The 17,303-nt window shown below is 60.4% G+C and overlaps 6 protein-coding genes across 6 annotated transcripts; 3 read left to right on the forward strand and 3 right to left on the reverse strand.

The window, feature by feature from the left end:
• Nucleotides 1-606: 606 nt before the first annotated feature.
• THITE_2130249 (uncharacterized protein) lies at nucleotides 607-1,122 on the forward strand (the record flags this gene model as incomplete). Its single annotated transcript, XM_003654798.1, has 1 exon — nucleotides 607-1,122. The coding sequence occupies one exon, from the start codon at nucleotides 607-609 to the stop codon at nucleotides 1,120-1,122; it is 516 nt and encodes a 171-aa protein (XP_003654846.1).
• A 1,279-nt stretch (nucleotides 1,123-2,401) lies between these two features.
• On the forward strand, nucleotides 2,402-3,150 carry THITE_2130250 (uncharacterized protein; the record flags this gene model as incomplete). Its single annotated transcript, XM_003654799.1, has 2 exons — nucleotides 2,402-2,743; nucleotides 2,809-3,150. 2 exons carry the CDS (start codon nucleotides 2,402-2,404, stop codon nucleotides 3,148-3,150), a joined length of 684 nt encoding a protein of 227 aa, XP_003654847.1.
• Nucleotides 3,151-3,874: 724 nt separating this feature from the next.
• On the reverse strand, nucleotides 3,875-5,467 carry THITE_159809 (uncharacterized protein; the record flags this gene model as incomplete). The annotated part of the gene is made up of 1 exon (XM_003654800.1): nucleotides 3,875-5,467. The coding sequence occupies one exon, from the start codon at nucleotides 5,465-5,467 to the stop codon at nucleotides 3,875-3,877; it is 1,593 nt and encodes a 530-aa protein (XP_003654848.1).
• A 769-nt stretch (nucleotides 5,468-6,236) lies between these two features.
• Nucleotides 6,237-9,018, reverse strand: THITE_2118049 (uncharacterized protein). Its single transcript, XM_003654801.1, has one exon. It carries the CDS (start codon nucleotides 8,896-8,898, stop codon nucleotides 6,331-6,333), a length of 2,568 nt encoding a protein of 855 aa, XP_003654849.1. The 5' UTR covers nucleotides 8,899-9,018; the 3' UTR covers nucleotides 6,237-6,330.
• A 737-nt stretch (nucleotides 9,019-9,755) lies between these two features.
• On the forward strand, nucleotides 9,756-10,614 carry THITE_2130252 (uncharacterized protein; the record flags this gene model as incomplete). Its single annotated transcript, XM_003654802.1, has 3 exons — nucleotides 9,756-9,920; nucleotides 9,966-9,971; nucleotides 10,108-10,614. 3 exons carry the CDS (start codon nucleotides 9,756-9,758, stop codon nucleotides 10,612-10,614), a joined length of 678 nt encoding a protein of 225 aa, XP_003654850.1.
• Nucleotides 10,615-13,239: 2,625 nt separating this feature from the next.
• THITE_2118052 (uncharacterized protein) lies at nucleotides 13,240-16,877 on the reverse strand. The gene is made up of 3 exons (XM_003654803.1): nucleotides 16,354-16,877; nucleotides 14,362-16,302; nucleotides 13,240-14,201 (listed from the first exon to the last, which is right to left on the reverse strand). Exons 1-3 carry the CDS (start codon nucleotides 16,455-16,457, stop codon nucleotides 13,580-13,582), a joined length of 2,667 nt encoding a protein of 888 aa, XP_003654851.1. The 5' UTR covers nucleotides 16,458-16,877; the 3' UTR covers nucleotides 13,240-13,579.
• Nucleotides 16,878-17,303: the final 426 nt, after the last annotated feature.

Below are 17,303 nucleotides of genomic sequence, written 5' to 3' on the forward strand. Positions count from 1 at the left end.
GGGTGGCAGCGATGGTATGCAGTGTGAAGGTCGACTGGCGTAGTGGAGAGAGTCCAGGAAGGAATGAGGATTTCGAAATGCGAAGAAGCTCCTTGGAGGGTTCGGCCTGTGATTGATACCTATACCCAGGGTCTTTAAGTAGGCGGGAAGTCAAAACCGTAGGACAGGGAAAGCAACCTCAATCCATGGACCATGATTTTCGAGTGTGGCATCCAGATGCTTTGGTCAAGGGTCTCAGAACGCACCTGATTCCAAAACAAAGCAGCGGCAGTGCACAGAGCGCTAGTATTGGAGGAAACATTACCGCGCCCATCACAAGCATGCAGGACCAAGTCTGTCACTCTGCACCTCCCCTACCCGTGGCCCCCCTCGGGGTGGCGCCTCTCCGCCTTGCCTATCCTCGCACATTCCGCTCCTCCTTCCTCGCCCGCTGCGTTGAGCATCCGCACGCTCGATTAATTGCAAGAATTGCCGCTGCCGAAGCTCAACCAGTCTGGCTGGTCCGTCTGTTGGATTTCCTCTTCGGCCCGCAGGGCATCAATCGGCACGAGAATAACCACATGGACACCGGCACCCACATGGGAATATGACCTGGGTGGCCGAGTCATGAAAGCCGCAGGCTTCTCGTCGCCGCCCTCGCTCGCAAGACGGACGATTCTGCTCGACTCGGCATCCTCAAGCATCAACCTGCGGGTACGGAGGAGTCTGACGTACCTCGGCGGTTTGCTCGGACTGGCCCTCCACTCGAATCTCCGGGCATTTCCCCCCTCGGACGGCGTCAAACCTGGGCAGACTTTCGGCCGTGACTATGGGCGAGGCATTACTATGGCGGCGGCTGGTGACAGGATCTGTTCCGCCTACCAGGGGGCACAGGGGAGGGGGCAACTGAACATCCGTGATGAGTATGGCCGGAAACAACGAAGACGTGGAATCGCGGCTCGGTTCCAGGCCGAGAATCGGATCTCAATTGTACTGCTGCTAGCGGTTCTCATGTTCAGCACCACGGCGAGCGGCCTGCTGCTTCTCATCCTGCTGTTCCGCCTGATGGCGGACGCCATCTGCCAGGTGCGCTATGGCAAGGCCATGGACGAGCCCATTGAGGAGCGTCTGTGCAAGGCTTAGGCTGTCTGGATGAAGCTGGCTTTCATTGGTGGCGTGTCGCTCATGATCAACTCAATCATCGGACTGGTCACGGCTCTCCCGTACGGCGATTTGGCAGATTGCTAACAACCTCGATGCTCACGAGTCACGGAAGTGCAGAGCAGAGCAAAGAGCGCTCACACTCACGGCTCACACCATGGTAGCATTGGTCGCAAGCCAACATTTGTGATCTCACACGAGAGTGGCCTTTTTCATTTTTCATTTTTTTTTCCACTAAGCATCTACCTGACATAATGCCAGACCTTCCGTGCCCTCGGCAGGCCTCCTTGGAAGTCACTGTGATGCGATTCGTTTCCATGACTGGCTCCATTTGTATGCATGTCAAGCAAAGAGAGTGGGAAAGAATAGAGGCATCTTCCGAGGTAACAACTATTATGTGATCTTGGCAAATCCAGTCAATTCAAACAACTGCTCAGATCCAGAGCCGTAATTGATTGCGAACAACGGCAATTTGCGTTGATTTGAGTTGATTTGCATTGAACTGAGTTGAATGGCTTTGAGTTGCTGGGAGCCATGGCCAAGCCGTCATGATCTTGATCACGCCCGCATCCTTCAGGATCTCTCAAGCAGCTGGGCAGCTTTGCGTGATCTGACTTGGCCTCGTCACCCGCTTCTTTGCGGCGCAGCTCACCGCTCTGTCGTGTTATTCTGCGGCATGCGTGGACATACTGAGTTCGGCCTTGTGCATCACCCGTCGTTGTAAGTTACAACTGCCGATACAGCAAAGAGCGCGCAACCCTACCACGCCATCGGCAGCGATGCCCCGTCTCAGGATATCGCCCCCAACTTCCTGACCCAGGACTCGGGCACAAAATCGATTCGTCAGAGACATTAAGTGCGGCCCTGTGACGGCTTGTCGAGGCGCAGCACACACGAGCGTGCGGTCAGAGGATCACCCAGCCTGCAGGATGGTGCACCAATACGGTTCAACCCCTTGCGGAAGTCATGCAACGTGAACAGAGACGAGCCAACGGTCGCAGCGGAAGCAACGGCAACCGCAACGGCTGGGGCCACTGGTGTCAGCACTAGTGTAGAGAACCAGGTTATAGCATCGGCCCGCTTACTCACTCCTACCGTCAGCTACCCCTATTAACCCTATAAACGTCTGGCACGCCAACTCGAGCATCCATCGCGGCGTCCAACGTCCATCGCTTCATCACAACCCTCATCAGCCCCGGCTGAACTTACTCCGCACCTCTACCTCATCCCTGATCCGACCTCCACAACCGTGTCAACAGCAATGGCCGCGGGCAAAACACTGCTTGTCATCGGCTCCGGCCCGGGCATCGGCCGCTCTGTAGCCACGCTGTTTGCGTCCAAGCGGTATAGCAACGTCGTCCTCGTCGCCCGGCGCGACGAGTCGCTGGCGGCCGAGCGAGCTGCCGTTGAGCAGGCCGTCGGCTCGCATGTCACGGTGAAAACCTACGCCGTGGACGTCACCGACTCCGCGGCCCTGCTCAAAGCGCTCGACGACGCAGACGCGGCCGTTGGCAAGCCCGAGTGTGTTTTCTTCAACGCGGCCCGGGTCCTTCCCTCAGCCTTCTTCGAACACGACGTCAAGGAGATCGAGTATGATCTCAAGGTGAGTCCTACCCGGCCCAGTTTCTCACCCGTGGTCCGTGGTGCTTGCTAAGCCGGCACCGCAAGATCACCGTCTCGGCGCTGTATGTCATCGCCCAGCGGTACGTCCCGCATCTGGTCGCGCTGGCCAAGGCCGACCCGTCCGCCAAGCCGGCCCTCATCGTCACCAGCTCGGCTCTGCCGCAGCACCCTATCCCACAGCTGTTTGCGCTGTCCCTGGTCAAAGCCGCCCAGCGGAACCTGGTCCAGAGCCTCAACCTGGCGTATGGGCCCGAGGGCGTGCATATCGGCGTCATCAATGTGGCGGGCCCCGTCTCGCCTGACGAGCTGGAGCGCAACCCTGCCAACATTGCCGCCAAGACATGGGAGTGGGCCGAGGCCGGCAAGGAGTTCGAGGTTGTTATTTAAGGAGCCTAGAAGAAATAGATCATTGGAGCATGAAGCAAATCACTGCTGTTACGTACCATAATCATGCTGGTAGACAACGATCCTCCCACCTGCTCACCCTCGGTGATTAGTGAAGTCCCAGTCCCAATTTCACCGTCCGCCTCAATGGCAAGCAACTCCCCCTTAAGCTTCCTATGCACCACACAATCATTCGTCGACTTACATGAAGATCACTCCATGAGTTAACTTTCAGCATTTTGACTTGTGGATGCTCCGGTGGCGGTGGAATCTTGAACCTCCGAGAACGTCCGGCCGCTCCCCTTCCCACCGACTTATCGCAGATGGATATTGGAACTGGGGTATAGAGAGTGAAATTGGAGTGCGTGCAATGGACTTGAAGAGCACCACGTACCGAGTCTCGAAATACTCTTTAGACACTTTACGCTAGAACACCGGATCCTCCCCAACAAGAATGGCTGGTCTCGGAGACAGTTAACCTAGCTGACAGCATTAAACCCAGGAGCGTATTCGATGTTTAGGTCAATGCCACCATACATTCGAATTCGTAGCGTCTGTTCGGACGCGACTACATCATAACAGAGCCTCCCCCCTTTCCCCAGACTCCTGTGAATGCTGATACATTCCCCTGCCCATCCCCTGACCCGATGAAGTGTGATCCCCTCCTCTAGACCTTCTCTCGAAGGACCTTGCACCACGATGTTCCGTTCTTGTCGTGACGAAACCGCTACCGATATGCCCCCGTCTGACCTCCGCGTATTGTCCACGCACTCGATCGCAAGAAAGCCAACGCCACAAGCAAATGCCCGGCAAACACAAACATGCCACTGACCTCCAAAGCAAGGTAGAACGTGCTCCGATACTTAAGCAATGCCGCGACACCCCCAACCACCCCGAAAAGCCCCAAGAACAAGCCAGGTTGGCCGCCGGCAGCACGCGCTAGACTCTCCCGCAGGAGCGGCCAGATGCCGGCCTCCAGCGTGTAGGCCAGCTGCCACAGAGCGAGCGGCACCCTCGCCCAGTGCGCTCTGAGGATATTCCCCAGCGCCGTATACTCTGCCTCCCCGCCCGTCAGCAGCTTGTAAGGGGCCACGAGCCAGGCTGCGCAGTTCATCCCCCTGGCCAGAGCGCACTCGACGGAAGCCATCACCCAGACAAGATACATCGCCCTGATCACGTCCTCATACCTCTCCCTGCGACGCGACCCTGCTCCTCCCTCGCCCCAAGCCAGCCCGCCATTCCCCGGCCCGCCATTCCCCGTCCCCATCCCGCCACCACGACGAGCACTTGGAGCATCACCACCCGCCGTCAATCCCACCACCGCCCTCGCCAACCAACCCCCCACCACCTCCCACGCCCAGCCCATCACACACCAATCAACCGCCCTAACTAACAAATCCATACTCTCACCCATACCCTCGCCCATACCCTCACCAGCCCCTTCCCAGCCCGCACCACGATAGACCCTTCCCCCGGGGCGGGGATAGGCTCCGGGGCGGGGGTAGTCCCCCGCCAGCGCCCTTACAATAAAAACCTCCGGACTCCCCGCCGCCAACCGCAACCCCTCCAGCGACGAAGACAACCCCCCTGTGCTGTCGCCGAGCAGCCACAACCGCTGGCTGAGAGAGCAGCAGCAGCAGGGTGCTAGACCAGGAAGAAGCACGCGGCGGACGTGGTTGAGCGTTGCGGCGGCGAGGGCATGGGCGAAGGCGAATGCTGTCGCTGGAACGGGCCGGCGGTCTTGTGCGGGGAGGGGGTGGAGGGGTGTTTGGCGGGTCGGCTGGCGGTGTGGGTTGGTGTTGGGCGGAGAGATGATTGATGAAGATGAGGATGGTTGCGGCGGAGGGGAGGAGGTGGTTGAGGCATGCGGAGGGCGGTTGTAGTCGTTGGCGGTGGAGGGCGAGGAGACTATGGGCGGATGGATGGGAATGCGGGCGAGGAGGAGGTGCAGGAAGGGGATCACCGGGAGCGGGGGACCGATCAGGGCTGGGGGGAGGAAGAAGATCCAAGAAGAGTTATGGTTGCTGGTGGCGGAGGGATTGTAGACGGCCTGGGCTGTGGCGGGGGCTGGTTGGGAAACCACGCGGTTGAGCATCCTGAAGAACGCTGCAGCTTTCCTCGGAAGCAACGAGATGCCGGAATCAGTCTGGGAGCCTGTCGCCGTGGCAGCATGTGACGTGACTGGCGCTGGCTTGTGGACATTGGCGCGGCGCTTAGCCAGCAGGGCACTGTCGTGCCTGGGGTCCCCGAGCGCAGGAGTTGACGGCGACCTGCCAGACCCAGCGGCGGGCTTCTCGTTTTGGAGCCGACGACGAGCCATGTCTGTCGTTGTTTACCGGAGGCTCTGACTAGAACTTCCGGCCGTGTTCATGCCTCGCTTGAAGCCAAAGACGATCTGGGGCTGAGAGGGGAGATGGCCAGATATGTCTGCATCATGGGTCTGACAGGCTGGACGGCTGTCTGCAGCGCCAGCTTCTGATCGGACGGCTGATTTCAGTGGTCACCAACTATCGAAAGTCCAAGTAAAGGTTCGGGCTGGAGTAATGGGTGTGGCGTTTCGACGCATTCCTGGAGTCTCGAGTTTCATGCTCCTTCCGACCGGGAAGCCAGTTGTCCTTCCTGTGCGTGAGAAGCTTTCGGACACCTTCCAATCTTGCCCGCTGTCCCACAACCCTGCCGGCAGAAACGGAAGACGGACGTTTAAAGCGCCGTTTGGGTGAATATCCTCCCAATTCAGCCAGATTCAGCCGGAGAGTACAGCATTGGGGGGGCCTGGAAGGGGACCGCCGCCCCCAGGGTTGGGGTTCAACTTGAGGTTCCCCCCTGACCAGATCACCTTGAAGCCCCCGCACGTGAACCAAGGAACCCCTATGTCCCCCAGCGGTCTGTCAATGAGACAGACACACGCTCTTGTATTCGATATACGATCACGATCCAAGGCTCTCAAATGCGAAGCTATTACAAGCTCAACGAATCCAAGCCACCAAAAAAGCATGCCGCCGGCAGCGCCGAGGATGCGGCCAGTTTGGCCCACACCTGCACTCGAGAAAAAACCCTTCCCCCCTCTTTCTTGTCTGCAAAACAGCAAAACCAGGGGTATGGCAACATCTCCTCTATAACACCCTGTAAGTGCTCAACCCGCCGTGCGAAGCCGCTCCCCGCCCCGTCTTGGGTTCCCCGTCTTCATGTCTTGCCCTCGACCTCTTTCCCCTTCCCCTTGTCCTGATCCTTCCCCTTGTCCTGATCCTTCTCCTTGTCCGCCTTCTTCCCGTCTGCTGTGCCCTCCCCGTCCGGTTTCCTTTCTACCCGGACCTTGCTCCGCTTGGTGCCACTCCCGTTCGGCTTCGCCATGTAGAAGTCATAGCGGTCCGGGAACAAGATGATATTCGCCAGGCGCGCCACCTCGGCCTCAGCCCTCGTCATGGAGTGCCCACCCGCACCCGGCGCAGCCGCCGCCGCTGCCGCAGTGGCTGTCCCTCCCGTAGAAGCGCCAGCCATCTCCACATCCCCATCCGCCGCCGCACTCCCCTGGCCGCTGCCGTCGCCGCCGGCCCCGTTCGCGGGCGCGGTCGCAGTCGTGGCCTCGTCCGGCGGCGTCGGCGCCACGTCGAACGGCGCGAGCCCCATGGCCTGCAGGCCGGCGGGCCCGCCGACCTCGGCGATGTCGGTCTCGGTCGGCCGGCTGACGTGGCTGGCCTCGCTGCCCAGCCCGCTGCCGGTCGAGTCGAAGTCTGGGCCCGGGTGCCCGCGCAGGAAGGTCTTGCGCTGGCGGGCCAGGTACAGCGCGTTGGTCTGCGTGAGCGGCGCGGCGGGCACGTAGACGAGGATGGAGACGGGCCGGCCAGGCGGCGGCGGCGCTTCCGCGCCAGATGATTCCGCGTCCGGGGGTGGCGGCGTCGGCGCGCGGCTGGCCATGAGGTTGGGGTTGTTGGAGGTGATATGGTATGCGAGGTCCGGGTGCCAAATAATGTAGTCGCCCGTCTGCAGCGTCGGGATAGTGACGAGGGTGCGGCGGAGGTGGAGGTGCGGGTGCCACAGCTCGGTCAGGCGCTGCGCGTGGCCGGGCACGGCGCCGTGGATGATGGTAGTTTGGTCTTTATCTAGCGCCCAGTTGGAGGCGTCCAGGAAGGCCTCCCATTCCGGGCCGCTGCGGCACTCGGGCGCCTTGGTCTTGGGGGAGAAGAAGGGGCGGAGGAGGAAGTAGGCGGTGGCGAGCTTCGGGCTGGGGAGCAGCCGGATCAGGCCCGGTTCGATGGTGCTCAGGGCGACGACGCCCTGGAACATCCGGAAGATGCTGCACGAGCCGTAGCCGTTGTAGAGGTCGGGCGTGGCGCTCACGCGGTACGTGGGATCCCACGGGTCGTACTTCTCCCACTCGCCCTTGAACACAGCGTCGTAGGTGCCGCCGCGGCCGTACCCGTCGGGCTCCCAGCGCTCGAGGCTGCCATTGTCCACCTGCGCGATGACGGTCGAGGAGGTGAAGTCACCAATCAGCTCCGCGGCGGCCTTCTGAGCCTCCGAGTCGTCATCGACTTCGGCGTCGGGCGAACCGTCGTCCTCCTTGGCCTTGTTGGCCGCGGCGGTGTCGGGACCCACACCGCCAATGTTGGCGCCGTGGATGCGCAGCCGATCGCCGTACGCAATCGGGAAGCGGATGGCCATGCGGTCGTCGGCGTTGTTGTCCCACAGCGACATGGCGAACCGCTGCGCCTCCAGGACGCGCGGATGCGCTCGCGTGCGCACCTGCGCGGGGGTCCAGAAAAAGTCGAAACATGTCGGATCTTGCGGCGGCGGCGGCTTGAAGTCGGTCTGCTTCTCCAGGTACTTGACCGTCTCGTCAATGGCGACCTGCGCGTCGGCGCGGGGCACGACCCCACGTATTAGCCCCAAACCGTAGCGCTTGAGGTCGCGTGCGAAGGCGGCCTTGGCGTCCGGCTTGTGAATGTCGGCAAAGTCGATGCTTGGCGTCAGGGTGGAGCCGTGCGAGGCAATGTCGTCGACGTCGTCGCGCAGGGCCTCGAGCAGGCGGGCCCACGAGGCCTCGAGCTCGGCCTCGCGTCCGGCGACGAGGCTGCGCTTGATGTTGGCAAAGCGCGACGGCAGCGGGACCGGCTCCTTGCCGTAAAACGAGAGGACGGGGGGTTCCATGGCGGCACTCGTGCTGTCGCTGCTGTCGGAGGCGGAGGCGGCCGGCTTGGCGTTGCCCGAGAAATCGTGGGAAGGGGAAAACGAAACGGAGGCGGAGGCGGAGGCCGCATTGGTTTGGGCGGCGCTCGCCGCACTTAAAGCGCGGTGTTTAAGCTTGGAGATCCTGCGGGGTCGCGGGTGTGGGTGCAGGTGCGGGTGCGAGGGCGCCAGGGCGGCGCTGGGAGCTCCGTTGGCAACCGCGTTAATTGCCTGTGCGGAGGACCTAGACCGCGACTGGCTGGTGGGCTGCTGGGCGCCCTGCTGATTCGGGAGGTGGTGGCACGCGGTGCGCCGGCGCCCGCATTGGCTGCACCGCGCCCGGGTCTCGGCACCCCTGTCATTAGAACCATGAGCGCTATGGTTGCTGCTGCCAACCGTCGCCAAGAGACTGGCGCTGACAATCGGGGTGGCCGCCGCCGCCGCTGCTGTGCTCGCCGTCGAAGTGCCGCCCATCACCACATCCTCTTCCGGGGCTGCTGCTGCTGCTGCCGCTGACGCTGATGACGCCCTCGTCGTCGCCGGGACCGACACGGCGGCGGCGGTGCCGCTTGCTGATCCTGTCATCGTGTCCCTGCAGTGAACATCGAGTCCTCGGCGGGCGTGCGTGGTCGTACCGCATCGGGGTTGTGGTGGGCGGCGCCTTGTTGTCCGGAAGGGGTGCCCGTTGCTGCTCTGTTACAGGCTGACCGGCGCTTCTGGGGCAAAACCTCGGGCAAATCCTCAAGCGGGTTCCCCCTTTTCAGTCCTGTCGACTTCCTCCCAGGGCTCGACACACCGACACCTTGTTTTGCCTTTTGCCTCCGCTTCAGGTCGTCGTCCTCTTGGATCGGGAAGGGATGGGCATGCGCCCTTGATAACGTGAGGGTGGCGGTCCCAATGAATCCCAAACGGACTCAGCAGGCGTCCAAATATCAGATGGGAGCGCAGAAGCCCGGTCGCTAGCCCAGGCCTCTGGGTGCCGGGCCAGCCAGGGCTGCGGAACGGCGAAGGGCATCAATATAAAGGGTGCCCCCCAGTTATCCCTCTCTTTTAGGCAGAATGCGAGACACCTGCTCGCCTTGCACCGGAACGGCGAAGCCTTCTCGCCAAACGATGCCCGCAGTTTTCCCGAGGCGCAGAGGGGGCCCCCAGGCGAGGAGCCGCCTGCCCAGCAGGCGGGTGCTCGGTACATCAGTCTCCGTGCGCGGCAGACCCAGCCGTTGGCAGCTGCGGCGGGGCAGGCCTCGCGCTCCAGCAGCGGCATGCTCCGCGGCCTAAGTTACTGCGGTGTATAATTGTGTATTCCGTACAGTACGCGGGTGGTGCTGGGAACGGAACGCGGGTTGAGGGGGACGGGCCCCAAGCCGCGGCGCCGCACAGGGCCGCTGGACCGTGTGTGGCTCGAGAAGCAAATTGATTGCCTGCGATCTGCCATCTGGACCATGCGCTGCCACGACTTGGCATCAGCTCTGTTGCGGGAAGCGTGGGGAGCATGGAGGATCCAGAAGCATTGCCAAGAGGCGAATGAACGACCGGGGTTCGCTGAGCACGTCGCCCACGCCGCCTCGATGCTGTGTTCATGCGCCGGGAATCTCGGTAATCATCATGTAACCTAACCAACGCTCCATGATACTTTTGTGCTGTGTGTGGAGTTAAGTGTAAGTGTCGTATACACCAGTTTACGGATCCGCACTGTGTCAGTATCCGGATTGTGGTGGCATACTGCGTAAGACAGCGGTGGATGGCACTGGGAGAGCACTGCACTTGTCCCATGTTGGCGGAGAATGCGGCTAGCCTCTGGGCTGTCAAATGGTCAGCCGGGGTCGCTGGAGCTCTCCAGGGAAGGCGCATCCGGCGCAATTTGTGATTCTGGGCCATGCAAGAAACTTTGAACCGCCGCAATTGGTCCCAGCCGGCCGCGGTGGGGACCTTGTCGGAACCGCAGCTCCGAATCTCCTGGAAGAGGTGGCCCCTACCAGCCGCGTTGCGGCCCGCGATTCCAAGGCTCGGCGGGCTCCCGAGAGCGCCATGCCACTGGCCCGCCCGCTTGCAAAGCGCCGTGATTCGCCGGCCGCTTTAGCGTCGTTCCCGGGGAAGGCACAAATCGGCCTGTTCCGGCGGGAAGGCGGCGCTCATCCCATCTTCCTCGTGCACATTATCATCTCGTTTCGGAGAAATACTGCACAGTCATGGCAACAGCCTGATATTGTGTGTGCTGGGCGGCTGGGCGTGCTTATCTACCCGTTCTTCCCACGATCGCAGGAGCTGGGCCGGGCCGTTGTCGTTCGGCCTTTGAAGTAGGCGAAAGGTATCTCTTCCTCTTCCTCTTCCTTCTCCTCAAATTGGCCCTGTTTCGCGAGAAGCGCAGTCATCCGGTCCTTCCCCAGGGTCCTGCGTCTACCCCAGCCTTGGCACCAACAAGATTCGTGTTGGAACTCTTCCCCCCTCCTCCCCACCCACGATCCCCTGGACCGCTCCTTCCACCGCCTTGGTCAGCAACCTGGGCATGAACACGGCACATTTCCGAAGTTTACCCATTCCCCCTGCTCGGTTCCGGGACAGCAGCCGCGATGGCGGCCAGACATCACATGCCCCTGCTGGAAGTGGAAAGAATGCCTCGCTGGGGGGCGCCGGGACCGAGATCTGAGTCCGCGGAGCGGCGAAACCCGGATTGAAGGCGTTTGCTGCAGACCCGCGCCGCAGCGTCACGACGGTCGACCCAGGCGTTCGGAGAGGCGTCCAGACATCCTCCGGGTCTGTACACTGCCCAGTTCACTCTCAGCTTCCATTCCTGTTCCCTGGGGGTTCCAGGTGGTTGTCTTCTATGCGCCCTTTAACTGGTTTTCCCCCCTTCCCTCCCACCCCTTGATTGACCGCCATTGAAGCACACGCGGCCGCCGGCCAATTCGGTAACTTAAGCTTCATGGACCTTATTAACATGCCAAGTTCTGCCTCCTGGGATGTCCGAGACACCTCCCAGTCCTGGACCATTCCATTCTCCCCCCGGAGCACCGACTATTCCCAAAACCGCCCCTAGATTCTCGGAGCGCCTCCTGCCACGGAACAGTCCATTTGGGACTCGGCCCCGCGCTGAGTCGTCGCCTGGCCTGTGGAGCGCCTCGTCGCCAAGTATCAGGCTAGGCTCGAGATGGGAGGTCAGTAATCAGCACAGATACACTGCTCCCCTTTGAGGGCGGCGTCGGGGCATACCGCCCGTTGCCAGCCAACGCTCCGTGAGTAAATTGAGTATGCCACGACTGGCTAGTCGGACGCACTCCCTGGCACCCCGCGGTGCCGGGTGTTGCGTGCTCGACGTACGCGGGTATCGTGTGGGACGCCGGTGACATCAACCGCGAGCCTGTTCGTGCTTCTGGGCGGACAGGCTAAGAATCGCCGTGGATGTGACCCGAAGCTGGTCCAGGGTCCAACACCGGCTTGAAAGCTCGCTCGGTTGCATAGACTTTAGCTACCTAACCTAGGTGGTCAGCTTGCGTAGTGTAGGCCCTGTCGGGTGCCATTGTCCATCGTGCCGTTGCAGCAGCTGCCCAGTCACCCTCAGCGCGTGGTAACATGCGCATGACGCAGTAGCCCCAGGTCAAAACGTTCTTAGCCCTTCGCCTTGTCGTCTGGGCGCAACGCCGTCACTATCTGTCCTCCTCCCCCCACGACAAGGAAAGGTCACGCCTCCGGTCACACACCCAGATCTGGACTAGGCAGCCCAGTTAGATCCTACCTTCTCCCTTTCAGGGTATTTAAGTTAGCGACCGCATGGATAGGGACACCTCGAACTGTGCGTAATCAATCATCTGTGCGTCAGCCCCCCCGCAACGTAACCCGGTGCAGCCACGGGGGTTCTGGTGGTAGGCTCCGCGACGTCCCGGTTCGTGGGTTCTCGCTTGCGTGCTCGACCGGGTTGCCATGGTTTCGTGTCCGCCTCCGCCTCGCGTTGCCGATATTGATTGCCGGTTCGGTCGTTGCCCAGCGAGACGCCGTCTCGTCGCCCTCGTGCGGTGTGCGTGTGTCATGCTGCGTCTGGGTGCGGTGCCATGAGGGTTGCACCTGCAGCCAAAAATAGAATGCTGCGGTGCCTGGTATGTGGATTCGAATGCCCTGCCGGTTCCGGCCGTCGCGGGGACGGTTGCATGACTTGGGCATGGTGTGTTGTGGTGATAGTATCATATCTGTGACGGGCGGCGGAGTAGCAATCTTATTCTTATCTCTCGACCGTACCGTCACGCAGCTGGCTGTTCTGGGAGCAGATAGGGCTCTCAAGAACGTCCAATGCCACCGATGACACCGCTCGTTCGACGATGCTTGACAGGTGAGGTTCAGGCCGCCGCCGAGGGCAGGCACCCGTGTACCTCTGTGGGATGAGAGGAGCGAATGATGTCCCATATGCTAATCAAGTGCTTCTTGTCCTGCGTCCGCAGTGTGCAGTGCGTCACACACCTACCGAGAATATTCGAGTCCCTGGTTGTAAGTAGGGTTGCTCAAATCTTTCTGGTTGATACTAATCCATCCACAGCGGACATCGACAGTCATATCCCCATTCGGCAGGTGAAAAACCACGACTGGTGTCTCGATTGAGCCGAACGTCCGATGTGAAGAAAACAGTGCTCAACTAGAGGCGTGCCATGTAGAGTACAAGATACGCTGCTGGCAATGTCGGGCCGGCCAGACAAGAGTCCCTACGTCCTAGACTGTTAACGGATCTTCTGAACATCAAGGTAGTTGCCAGTTGCATGAGGATAGGTGAGCATCTTAATATCGAACCAGGCCAGGTGATGGATGCCCTAAGCTTATCTAGGTAAAATACCTGTTGTGCTGCGAACTACAAGAAATCCACCTCAGATTACCCTACCTCTGAAATCGTCGGGTACAACGAGACAAGATCGACCTAATGTCGAGAAGGGAAAAAGAACACGGATCGCTGGAGCCTGATCACAAAGTTTATCTGTCTGTTGCGCTGCGAACTACAACAAATCCACCTCGGAACACCTCAACTCAGAAATCGTAGGGTACAACAAGACAAGATCGGCCTGATGTCGAAAGAGGGAAAGAGAGCACGGATAGCCGGAGCCTAATCACCGGAGAACACGAATCCAGCTGCCGCGGAAAACGGTGCTTCGCTGGGCACGAAGATACTGGTCTCGCGAGCAGCTCGGCGCTTCCTCTCCACGCCTCAAGTGCTACAGACAGCTACAAACTCGCAATCAAGACATCTATTTCACCCCCCACCCCCACTGGGATACAGCTAAATCAACATTTACGCATAACCATTCGCCACCAGCCACTCCTTAACCCCCTTGGCATCCCTGCTCTTGTACGCCGCCCGCCCGCGGATCTTATCCTTGACCTGCTCGAGCGTGCGATCAAACCCCTTGGTGCTGACGCCGGCAAAGAATGCCTCGATCTCCCGGAGCGAGTCCAGGTCGGCAAAGCGGGACAAGCTGACGTTCACCATGCGGTCGACCACGATGGGGTTGCCGCCGAGCTTAGCGCTGAACTGGTCCCAGTGGTCGCGCAGGTAGGCCCAGAGCAGCGGCCGGGCGGTCGGATTGGCGCCCAGGACGCCGGCCAGGATGTGCATGTCACCGGCAGGGACCGCGTCGGCGGCGGGGGCGGGAGGGGCCGTGTTGAAGAGGAAGGGCAGCACGTCGTTCTTGATGACAGCCTCGTCGGGCGTGTGGCCGAGCGCCTGAAGGCAGATCTCCTTGCCGTCGATCGCCGGCGTCGTGAACCACTCGCGCTTCAGGGCGGCCACGGCGTTGGATGTGTCCTTGATGATGGCGGCGCGGTAGACCGGAGCGCGGAGGTTGGCCGCAATGGGGGACTCGGACGGCTTGGACTGGTAGGCTGACCATCTCTGGAACGCCTCGGCGCGCACTCTGTTCCACAAGTTAGTAACCTCATCCCCAGCTCAAATTCATGGGAAGCGACTGAGGCGCAACGGTGAACGAGCACCCGGAGACACGTAGGATCAACAAATAGCAGAAGCATGCCAGGGCGTTGGGCAAATGATGGGGAAACGGAACAACTTAAACATACCCTTCATGCGAGTTCGCCACCGCACTCAGCAGCAGCCGCTTACGCAGGAGGCTCGTGTTGAAGTCCTCATCCTTCGGACCCTCCCAACCGACCTGCTTCAGTGCCTTGTCAATAAGCTCGAGCGTGAACTTCTCCAGGCCGTTCTTGGTCTGCTCGTCGTCGCCAAAGATGGACTTGAGCGTGGCGATGGAGTCCAGAGCCTGGCTCAAGACGCGGTAGTGCGTCTCGCTCTTCAAGCCCTGGATGAAGGACAGCAGCGCGCCAGTCGTGGAGTATCCCGAGAAGGCGAGGTCGGCGGCGGAGCCGGTGATGAAAATCTTGTCCTCGGTCGTGAGGTGCTGTAGCTGGGTGCCGAGGAGCTTCAGCCGGGACTCGGGGTAGTTCACGCGGTAGAAGCCGGTTGCGTTGGCATTGAGGTGGTAGAACTCGTCACTAATGCCGTCGATGCTGGACTCCTTGGTCGTGAGAGCGAGCGACTCGACACCCTGGGAGCCGACCTTGCCCCTGATGGCAAGCGGCACCCACCAGATGGTCTGGTCATCCTCGGGTTTGACATCTCCAGAGGAAAGGAAGCGAGACTGCTTGACAGAGATCTGCTGTTTGCCCTCCGTGACGGCAAGCATTGGGAAGCCGACCTTCTCGATCCAGGGCCGCATCATGGCGTTCACGTCGACACCGGACGCCTCACTCAGCGCGTTCCAGAGGGCCTCCGTCTTTGCGTTGCCGTAGGTGTGTTTCTTCAAGTAGATGGCGATGCCCTTCAAGAAGGTCTTGATTCCCAGATTGGACGCCAACATGCGGATCACCGAGCAGCCCTTGACGTAGCTGATCTTGTCAAAGATCTGGTTGACCTCAAGGGCATCGCGGACCTCGACCTGAATCGGGTGAGACGAGCGAACGCTGTCTAACAAGAAGGCCTGCTCCATGTCCTCGTTGATGAACTGGGACCAGACCTCCCATTCCGGGTGCAGGTGGTCCGTGGCCAGCCAGCCGGCCCAGGTGGCGAAGCCCTCGTTGAGCCAAAGCTCGTCCCACCAATCCATGGTGACGAGGTTGCCGAACCACTGATGGGCAAGCTCGTGGGCGACGACGTACGCAATTCTGTTGCGGAACCTAGCCTCTGACAGCTTCTCGTCGAACAGGATCGCAGTCATCCGGTACGTCACCAGACCCCAGTTTTCCATGGCGCCGTGGGTGAACTCGTGCACGGCAAGAATGTCGCTCTTGGGAAGCGGGTAGTCGATCTCGAACTGCTCGGAAAAGAAGTCGATGATCTTGGGCGCGTGCTCCAGAGCCCACCGGCCCTGCTCCTTCAGCCCGCGCGTCGTGTACACACGGACAGGCAGCTTTTTGCCGTTGTACTCGCGGGTCGTGTGAGCTTCTACGTACTCAAAATCTCCGACTGCCCAGGCGAGAAGATACGTGCTCATCACCGGGGTGCGCTCGAAAGAGACAAGCTTCTTACCCCCGCCGACCTGCTTGGTCTCCTTCTCAGGCATGTTGGAAAGGGCGACCTGGTCGTCGGGAATCTCGATGGCGAAGTCGAAGGTTGCCTTGAGATTCGGCTCATCGAAGCAAGGGAAAGCGCGTCTGGCATCGCAGGCCTCGAACTGCGTGCTGAGCATGTAGTGGAACTCATCATCGCGAGGCACGCTGGCAGCGGCCGGGGCAGCGGGCTTGTACTGGCTGCGGTAGAAACCGGCCATATCATGGTTGAGCTCGCCAGTAAAGTCGATGGTTAGAGAGGCCTTGGCGCATGCTGGCAGCTGTTCGGGAAAGGTGATGGTCGACCGCTGGGTCTTGGTGTCCTCGTTGAAGGTGGTCGACTCCCATGACAGGTCACTCTTGCCGTCGCTGATGGTAATCCTGGAGCCGAGGAGCTTGAGCTCGAGGGTATTCAGCACGATCTCGCTTGTGGGCTTGACAAGTGCGCCATCGATCCTGCGGGCAATCAGCAATGGGTTCCTGCTCAAGCAAGAAGCCATCATTCACCTGACGGTGCCTTTGTAGGACCAGTTCTCAAAGTCGAGATCCCGGATGACCAGGTCGTAGTGGGCCGGCTTGAAAGTGTCCGGAAGGATGTCTCTATCCGTCATGTTTTTTTGCCTGTGCCTGAAGGACGCGTGCGAACAGGGGCGGCGGATATCAAGGAACACAGGGGCTGCGGCCCAGCGGAGTGCAAGTGACTTGCGAGTTCTCGCGGGGAGCTTCGGAGACAGAGAGGAGATGTACCGAGGATTGGCGACCCGGAAAGCAACACCAGGCCTAGGTGCGATGCAGCTTGTCCGGAAAGCAAGGCCCAGAAATGGCAATGAAGCTGGAACCTGTGTTCTGGAGAGAGTCCTCGCAGAGGAACCGACGGTTGAGAGAGGCATGAATGCTTGACGTGAGTTTGGGGTCAACCTTTTGGCCCAACCCCACTTCAACATGCCCCTCAGTCCTCCTCCAATGACGGCGACAGCGGGGTTCTCTCCGCTGGCGCAGCGTTTTGACCCGAGTTACCGGCTGTGTCCGCAGCTGAGGTCCGGGTTGCAGCGCCGGAATTTCACCCCAGCAGCGCGTCAGCAGCACACGAAAGAAACGTAATTGGAGCGCGCGCAAGGCTCAAACAGGCATCCGGCGATGAAAAGTCACGAATGCAGCTTCCACTTCGGGGCGTAGCTTGGTTCGAGCAACGCGAAGATGGAAGGAGGGTCCGGACATGTGGATGTCGCGGGTTTGAACCCCACAGTCGCTGTGTGTTTTGGGCAGGCCCCTGCTGCATACATTCAGGAGAGGGTGGAGCTTTGCTTGCATTTTGTTTGGCCGGAACACCTGTGGAAGCACCAGGACCCGTCGATATCCGCTCATTGAAACAAACAACTTCCACGGATGCAAAGGGGCCAAGGTGGAATCACAAGAAACAGATGGAAATCCGTGGTGAGAAAGATGCTCTGACATGC

This window comes from Thermothielavioides terrestris, chromosome 3 (genome assembly GCF_000226115.1).
Source record: "Thermothielavioides terrestris NRRL 8126 chromosome 3, complete sequence".
Classification (NCBI taxonomy): Eukaryota; Fungi; Ascomycota; class Sordariomycetes; order Sordariales; family Chaetomiaceae; genus Thermothielavioides; species Thermothielavioides terrestris.